The sequence below is a fragment of the Dreissena polymorpha genome, chromosome 1 (assembly GCF_020536995.1).
Source record: "Dreissena polymorpha isolate Duluth1 chromosome 1, UMN_Dpol_1.0, whole genome shotgun sequence".
Lineage (NCBI taxonomy): Eukaryota > Metazoa > Mollusca > Bivalvia > Myida > Dreissenidae > Dreissena > Dreissena polymorpha.
Window position 1 is genome coordinate 93,277,360 of NC_068355.1, and position 8,699 is coordinate 93,286,058.

At 33.8% G+C, this 8,699-nt stretch overlaps 2 protein-coding genes across 5 annotated transcripts in view; one reads left to right on the top strand and one right to left on the bottom strand.

The window, feature by feature from the left end:
- LOC127840819 (myotubularin-related protein 13-like) overlaps window positions 1-6,596 on the top strand; it is a 156,374-nt gene extending 149,778 nt beyond the window's left edge. For all 4 annotated transcript variants that reach the window (XM_052369244.1, XM_052369239.1, XM_052369253.1 and 1 more), the window contains 2 exons: window positions 132-284; window positions 866-6,596. In XM_052369244.1, coding sequence (XP_052225204.1) covers window positions 132-284; window positions 866-958 — 246 coding nt within the window. In that variant the 3' untranslated portion in view covers window positions 959-6,596. The remainder of the gene's footprint in view (window positions 1-131; window positions 285-865) is intronic.
- LOC127841010 (DNA-directed RNA polymerase II subunit RPB11-a-like) overlaps window positions 1-8,699 on the bottom strand; it is a 492,318-nt gene that overhangs the window by 436,381 nt on the left and 47,238 nt on the right. The window lies entirely within an intron of this gene.

The following is an 8,699-nucleotide window of genomic DNA, read 5'->3' on the forward strand; positions in this document are numbered from 1 at the left end:
GTCTATTAAGTCATGACTTAAAAGTGACCCTATGTCATCCAATGACTGCTGTGTGTTGGACTGAATGTGAGTCTATTAAGTCATGACTTTGAAGTAACCCCATGTCGTCCAACGACTGCTGTGTGTTCCAGATGCGCTGGTATGATAGTGAGACAGATCCAAATGCCAGGGGCCAGATTGATCTGTCCGAGGTCGAGGAGGTACGAACTGTGGGCACCAAACACGTGCAGGGCATACCAAAGCAGGGCCTACCAAAGAAAGTGGATGAAAATGGCTTCTTTGAGGTATAAATTGTGTTTTAAAGTATATGATAATCTTATATCATTGTTTGTATTGCCACATGGGAGTACTGTCATTATTTTCCTCACCTATCTTATGATAGGAATAAAATCCAGTGATCAAATACAGAGATATTTTGTCAGTCTCAGAAATATGGTAAGCATGTGTACCATTGACAAATGTCAGGTCATGTGATCTAGCTGATATTTTGGTATAAGGACAAAAACTTGCTGCAAATCTTTATTGCAATATTTTGTTGTAATGACCTCTTTTTTTAAGAATCAATAAAGTCACTTCAGAAAAAATGGTCAACAGTTTTTGTTTTTTCGGCAAGTATTACACGTATATAGAAGGAAAGAGATTAAACTGATGCAACAAATTAAATGAATACAACTATTTTTTACATGTTTTATTTTGTTGGTATGATAATTATATGATTTTTATGTAATGCAAGCATAAGCTTAAAAAACTCACTTGTGCAGTTGGTGAAAATTGCAAATTAAATAGTGAATGAATATAAATGTAATTTTTTGTTTAAGTTATAAATATATTCAAAAAATAACAAAATTCTATAAATTGTGTTCAGTTGAAATCCACAAAAAGATTGTTCCACTTCCTGGCGGCCAATGCAGAGGCAGCCCATGAATGGGTGGACAAAGTACAGGGCTGTATACAGTAAGGGCTGTTAGAGCTAGGATAACAAATAGAGGACAGAATCAAGAAGGGGGACAACTCAATGTCCTGGAATGGCTGTAAGCACTATGATGACACTTGTGTTCAGAACAGCAGACCTCTTATTGATGTGAACTTTGTGTGCAGTACCTATGTTTGTTCTTGGAAATCATGTATTTAAAAAATAAAGCATCGTTTTGGAAATACAGGGCTTATTTCGTGTGCGCAAAGTGTGGCACCAGACAAAATCCATAAAAGGGGACTACACAGGTTTATCTGGGACGACACTTCACACACGTGTATTAAGCCCAGTTTTGCCAGAACAAGGCTCAAACATTTGAGACTGTAACTAGGCTGTGTATGCTGATAGCTTTACCATCTGGAAGATGCTGCAAGGGTTCAGATCATGCACAAGACTTGACATAAAACATGATACATTGAGAGGCTGTATTTTTGTACAGATATTAACAAGATCATTAGATGCTCTTAAAAGTGAAGTGTGATTAACATAATTTGTTATCACAGAACTATTGTTACAGCAGCTCCACTTGAGCAAATGTTATTTGTTCACTGTAAAGAGCTTTCACAAGGAGTTTCATGGGTGTCTTTTGTTTGCGTTAAGTGTTAAATTATGTGAAAACCCTTGAGTTCTGTAAGCATGTACAGATCTTTTATCTCTAGGATAACAAATTTGTACATACAATGACAAGTGTATTGAGATTATTTATCATTTGATCTTGTGTTGCAAGTCTTCCGTTTAGTAAGGAAGTATGTGATTGCAATAGTTTTAACATCCAATGTGTCCAGATGCATTTATTGTTTGTTGCTCTTTGTATATACTTATCTATGGCTTACAGGTATTTGGTAGAGTTTTGCTTTTTTGTAATTCACAAATTTTGTTTTTCTTCACAAAGTTTTGTTTATGTTAAGTCAATTTATATCTTGGTTAAAACAACTTTGTGTATTTTCCATTAAGGCAACAAACGATTTTTTTTGAAGAATGTAATTGTTATCTTCTTTATATGTCTTAGTTTTTTCTTCTATGTGTGTCTTTAAAATATCTCAGAAAGTTAAGGTGATCTTTTGGAAATAGATCACTTATTTTGGCAGATATGTATTCAATTTTTAGTAATGTTATACGTGTAAACATGTCTGACATGTGAACCCCCTGTAAACACTTGGGATACTTATGATGTTACACGTTAAGTTTAGTCTCAGCTCCATGACATACTCTCCATGAAACATGGATAATGTAGATCTCTTCATGACAAGTAGGGTACACTGTGCTGCACAGATCTGGCCTTGAAATACTTTTGAAGATACTTGATATCTTTTTATAGGGACTGATTTGGTGTTGATATGTTTGAGTTTCCTATATATATTTTAATGAGGCAAATTCAAATAGTTTCTTGTATACTTGGATTCACCCAAAAAACATGAAAATGTTCTGCATAGAAATATTATTGTAGCCATTCTCAGTTGCTGTATTGATATCAATGTATTCATGTAAAATAATTCAAAGTAAAATTGTCATGATTTCTGTGCTTGGTGTCAGGTGTGAATCCAAACAAATGCTTCAGAAATTTAAATGAACTTTAAGATAAATATACCCAAATTATGCTTTTACATTACAATTTGTGTGCATCCACAGTGTTAAGAAATATTAAATATTAATATTATCATTGCCAATTAAGTTTCATTTCACCATAAACTATTCTTTCAAATATGGTTTTGTTATCAATATATTGTACATATTAATAATATTTTAAAATATAATAATCTTATTAACACAAATTCTATTTAATTTAGAAAAAATATATTCCTATTTACAGACATTGTGTAGTAAATTTTATGTTTTTAAAAATCAATTTGCAAGAAAGACTTTCTTCAGTAGTGTATAAAACATACCTAATTATACTGCATTATAGTGAAAATGGTTACACATTTGAGATGTTTTATTACCATATATGTATATATAGCTTTATTTTATGAATTTCATATGCAATTTTATTGTGGGTGAAAATGTGCAATAAATTAGATGTTGTACAGTATATGTTCATTAAGTATCTATCAGAAACACGGCTATCGATTGTGGCTTTGTCAGCTATCTGAAGGGCGTTCAAAGACATTCAAACATTTTAAAATAAAATATTCATATAACAGTGATGTTCATTTTGTTTTGCTTCTAGGGACTTACATGTTTGGAAAATGTTTTTGAAATCAAGACAAACTGAGTTCGATTGTTTTGCAAATAAACAGATTTGAATCCTTGACATTTTTTTTGCAAAATCTAATGCATTTAATTGAGCTATTAAGATTTTTTTCGGGTATTTAAAAGGCTATGTTGGTAATATACACTTTGTGTTTAGGTTTCGAAAAATGCTCATATCTTCTATGTCGCTTCAGATAGCAATTTCATATTTGGCATGCATGTGTATATGTACAAGGCCTTTCCATATGCACACACATTTTGACCCCTGTGACCTTGACCTTAGGGTCCGCGTTTAGGTTTCGAAATCTGCGTTTAGGTTTTGAAGAAAGCTCGTAACTTCTATCAAGCGTTTATAGGGGGCATAAGTCATCCTATGGTGAAAGCTCTTGTTTGTCATTATCATTGATGATTAAAGATCCATCAACATACCTTTTTTTAAAGTGTATTTTTTCGTATTTGAATATAATTTATGCATTGTATAAGCTTACCTCTGAAATGCAGGTTGAGCTTATGTTTCCAAATTCTGTCCATGATCAAGACTTCAGTCCTTTGTCAATGTTTCATTCAAATCACATCTTTTGCTAAACTGCTTGGCTGATTTAGCAAAACTTTATAAGAATGATCCGTTGACGACCGTCTGTCAAATTTGTTCAAAGCGTTTTGGTCTGTTGCATGTGGTCTCCATACAGTTGAAAACATATTTTAAACATGAAAACGTCAAAAATATTCACTAAAATCGGATGGTTCAGTTGTTTAATATTTTGTGTGTAAAATAATATTTGGGTTCTCTATTAATTTTGCATAAATCATACCCCTGATTTGATGGGTAACATCTTATAGTGGTCCTCTACTAAGTTGTTTTCAAATCATGCAGTCAGTGGTAAAAACAGTCAAGGCCCTAGAAGTCACATGATTTATATATAGACTCATATGGTCAATAACTACTTCCCTTAAACCAAACCAGGGGATTAATTTGTGTTGTGTAACATTGTATTAGTGGTCCTCTACGAAGGACCACTTAACATGCCCCTGGCATCAAAACTGGCCATGACCCAGGGGTCAAATGGTTTTTGTAGAACTATAAAGTGAACAATTTGTAAAATTTTCTAATAAACAACAAGGCAAAAAAGTAATTTTTATCATGTTACATCATATAGTGGGTCTCTACTTAATGATGAAACCCCAAAGCATTCAGTATGTGACATCCAGCATCTGGGTTTAAAACTCGCCATGCCATGCTCTTGTTATTAATCTTTTACCAACTTGTTTTTGGCTCATCTAAGCACAATGTCCTCATGGTGAGCTTTTGTGATAGCCAATTGTCCGTCGTCCGTCTTGCGGCATAAACATTTGCCTTGTTAACATTCTAGAGGCAACATTTATAGTCTAATCTTCATGAAATTTGGTCAGAATTTCTTGAAAAACATGACCACCAGAGGGCAGGTCAGTTTTCCTTATATGGCTTAAGAAAAACCTTGTTAACACTCTAGAGGCCACATTTATCATCCAATCATCGTTAAAGTCATTTATTTTCTGATTATCATCAAACTGGTCAATGATATCTTCAACGAGTTCGAAAATGATTCCAGTTACTTGAAAAACATGTAAGCAAGGAGGTGGGGCATTTTTTCTTCAGATCTTCATGAAACTTGGTCAGAAGATTTTTCCCAATGATATCTTGGACAAATTCCAAAATGATTGTGGTTGATTGGAAAACATGGCTGCCAGGGGCAGGGCATTTTCCTTATATGGCTATATTAAAAACTTGTTAACACTCTTAAGTCACATTTATTGTCCAATCTTCATGAAAGTTTGTCAGAACATTTGATTTCTAATGATATCATAGATGTGTTTAAAAATGTGTTCAGTCTGTTGAAAAACATGGCAGCCATGGGGTGGGGAATCTATTCTCTTATGGATATTGTAAAACCTAATTGTTAGCACTCTTAAAGTTACATTTATAGTTCACTCTTCATTAAACTTGGTCAAAACATTAAAACATTAAAACAAATTTTGTTCTAATGATATCTTGGGCTTCATAGAACAGTTCAGCTCCTTTGTATTTCAGGTGAGCAACTTTGGGCCTTTCAAGGTAACAAATACTCAATATTAACAAATATTTTGCAAAATATTTCTTAACATAAAGTAAACCCATACAAAAACAATGTTCCTTATAGCAATAGACAAACTTTCAACGCTAGATGTGGTATTTAAACATAGATTTTACAAGATAAAAAATGCTTGTTTTCATTTTTTGTGCAACAATATATTCCATGTGAATTTCCCGCCACCATATCTGAACATTTACGAGCAAATGTGGGAGACTGGCTTCGGGCAGCGTCGGAAGAACAACATATTCATGAGGACTACGTCCTGCGTCCCAAGCTGCAGGATTGCTCATAAATGTTCCAATATCATAGCTGGAAATTCACATGGAATATATTGTGATACAAAAATTAAAAAAGCATTTTGTATCGCGTTAAATCTGTTAACAGACCACATCTAGCTTTGAAATTTTGGCTAATGCTTTAATGAACATTGATTTTTGTATATGTTGACTGTATTTTTTTAATAATTGCACGAAATATTCATTGATTTTTAGTATTTATGGGCTTTTAAAGATTTGCCAAAGAAAGACTCAAAGGCTGTAAGATGCTTTTAAGCATTTTACTTGTTATCATCACTGCAGTTTTCATCCATTTAAATGCAGCTATTGTCAAACTAATGGTTCATAATGCAGTATTGGTTAAAAACAGAAGTACATCTGACATCAACTTTGATGCTCTTATTATTATTTTTGAATTCAAAATATAGTCATAATTATATGTAATTGGATGCTGGTCTGTTAGTTTATAGTTTTTATTAAGACAATAATAAATGACTGCCTTGGAATATAATAAATTTGCATTGTTAAATAAATATTGACTTGCGTTTGTATTTTTCTTACATAACAGGTTAGTATTACACATTTATACATTATCAAAATATCCCTATTTTTAAATATGGAAAGAGTTAGTTATACCCTCAAAATAATACATCAATAAATATGTTGATATCAATAGTTTTAATAACCATTCAAACATGGCCACCTTTTTGCTAACAACATCTAGATGTAAAGATTTGTGCGACTAACATTTAGAACAGTTTGAATCATTATTTCAGATTTGTCGTTAGAACGATTGTTATAAAATAACAAGCTTGCTTCTTGTGTCAATAATTTGAGGGCTGTAATTGTTTTCAGAAATGTGTCAACATGTTCTTGTTTTCATTTTGTAGCATTTAGTTTCTTTTTTTCATATCTAAGGCTACACCATCCACATTTCTGTTGGATATCTATCGATTATGCTGATGTTGTTTCAGAGAATGGCATTTCAATTAATATTTGCCAACTTGCATTAAGTCAGTCTTAGACAAAATAAAGAAATTTGAAATATGTTTGTATTTTTCTGATATATCTTTCCTGACTTGTTCCCCTCTAACATCAACATGTTACATATACAAATTGGGTATACTACACATACTTCACAGTTTTATTGAATCTGGAAACATCATAAGCAATTAGGCTTTGTTAGAAAAGATCACTGATTTAAGATAATTTGGATTTAATTGTGGGCTTTATGAAGATAAAAAGTGACATTGAATGTGTGACCTTAGCAAATACAAATACTTGTATATATTACAAAAAATGCAAATGTATAATCTGACAAGATCAATGGGGTGGCATGAAACTATCTGACAAAGATCAATGGGGTGGCATGAAACTATCTGACAAAGATCAATGGGGTGGCATGAAACTATCTGTAAAACATGAACGCCTAAATATTGAAAATATTTAACATAGTTTTATATAGGTAATGCCTTACAAAAAATATTGCCTAAAACCAGAAAGCCAAATGCTATCATATTTAGCAACATCTACAGGTCCTTTACAAAGTTTGTTAAAATTATGCCACAAGGGTCAAAACTGACCCATTCCAGGGGGGTCACCAGTCATACATTGACTAGCATAGGTAAATTCTTTCAAAATGTTATTGTATCCAACGAAAATGTCCAAAGACTATATTTAGCATATAGTATCATCTAGAGGGCCTCTACAAAGTTTGTTTAAATCCCCCCCCCCCCCGGGTCAAAACTGGCTTTGCCACTGGGATCACCAGTTTTACCTAGACTTGTTTAGTGAATGCCTTTTTAAAATCTTCTTGTCTGAAACTGCAAAGCCAATGCCTTTCATATTTATGTGTGTGCTTTTATGTAGAAGTCATCTACAAACTTCATTAAAATCGTGCCCAAGGGTTTAGAACTGACCATGCATGCCATATGGGTCAAATGTATAATACAAGTATAGTAATTATAAAAATAAAATTCTATTCTACGAAACAAGTTTGTTCGAATCGTGTATCTGGAATAAAAACATGCCAGAACAGCTGATGTATCATCAGTAGAACTGTTCTGATTAAGTTTCTTGAAGTCTGGGCAAAAACTGTCATTTATTAAGTTTCACAATGGTTAATTGATGCCATTAAAGGAAAAATTCCTATTCCTGTCTTTCAACAACTCGAAACCATTTTTATGCACCCCTTCGAAGAGGAGGGGGTATATTGCTTTGCACATGTCAGTCGGTCAGTCTGTCAATCCGTCCACTAGGTGGTATCCAGATGATAACTCAAGAACGCTTAGGCCTAGGATCATGAAACTTCATAGGTAGATAGATCATGACTCGCAGACGACCCCTATAGATTTTGAGGTCAGTAGGTCAAGGTCACGGTGACCCAAAATAGTAAAATGGTTTCCGGATGATAACTCAAGAACACATATGCCTAGGATCATGAAACTTCATGGGTAAATTGATCATGACTCGCAGATGACCCCTATTGATTTTGAGGTCACTAGGTCAAAGGTCAAGGTGACCCGAAATAGTAAAATGGTTTCCGGATGATAACTCGAGAACACATATGCCTAGGATCATGAAACTTCATGGGTAGATTGATCATGAGTCGCAGATGACCCCTATTGATTTTGATGTCACTAGGTCAAAGGTCAAGGTCAAGGTGACCCAAAATAGTTAAATGGTTTCCGGATGATAACTCAAGAACGCTTACGCCTAGGATCATGAAACTTCATAGGTACATTGATCATGACTCGCAGATGACCCATATTGATTTTCAGGTCACTAGGTCAAGGTCACAGTGACCAGAAACAGTAAAATTGTTTCCGGATGATAACTCAAGAACGCTTTTGCCTAGGATCATGACACTTCATAGGTACATTGATCATGACTCGCAGATGACCCCTATTGATTTTCAGGTCACTAGGTCAAAGGTCAAGGTCACAGTGACAAAAAACGTATTCACACAATGGCTGCCACTACAATGGAAAGCCCATATGGGGGGCATGCATGTTTTACAAACAGCCCTTGTTAAATTAGGCCAAAGTATCATTAGAACAAGTATATTATAATTTCAATATGATTAAAAGAGTGTTCAAGGTGCCACTAGCTGTATAAGTAAAACTGACAAGCCCATTAAGGAAATGTTTT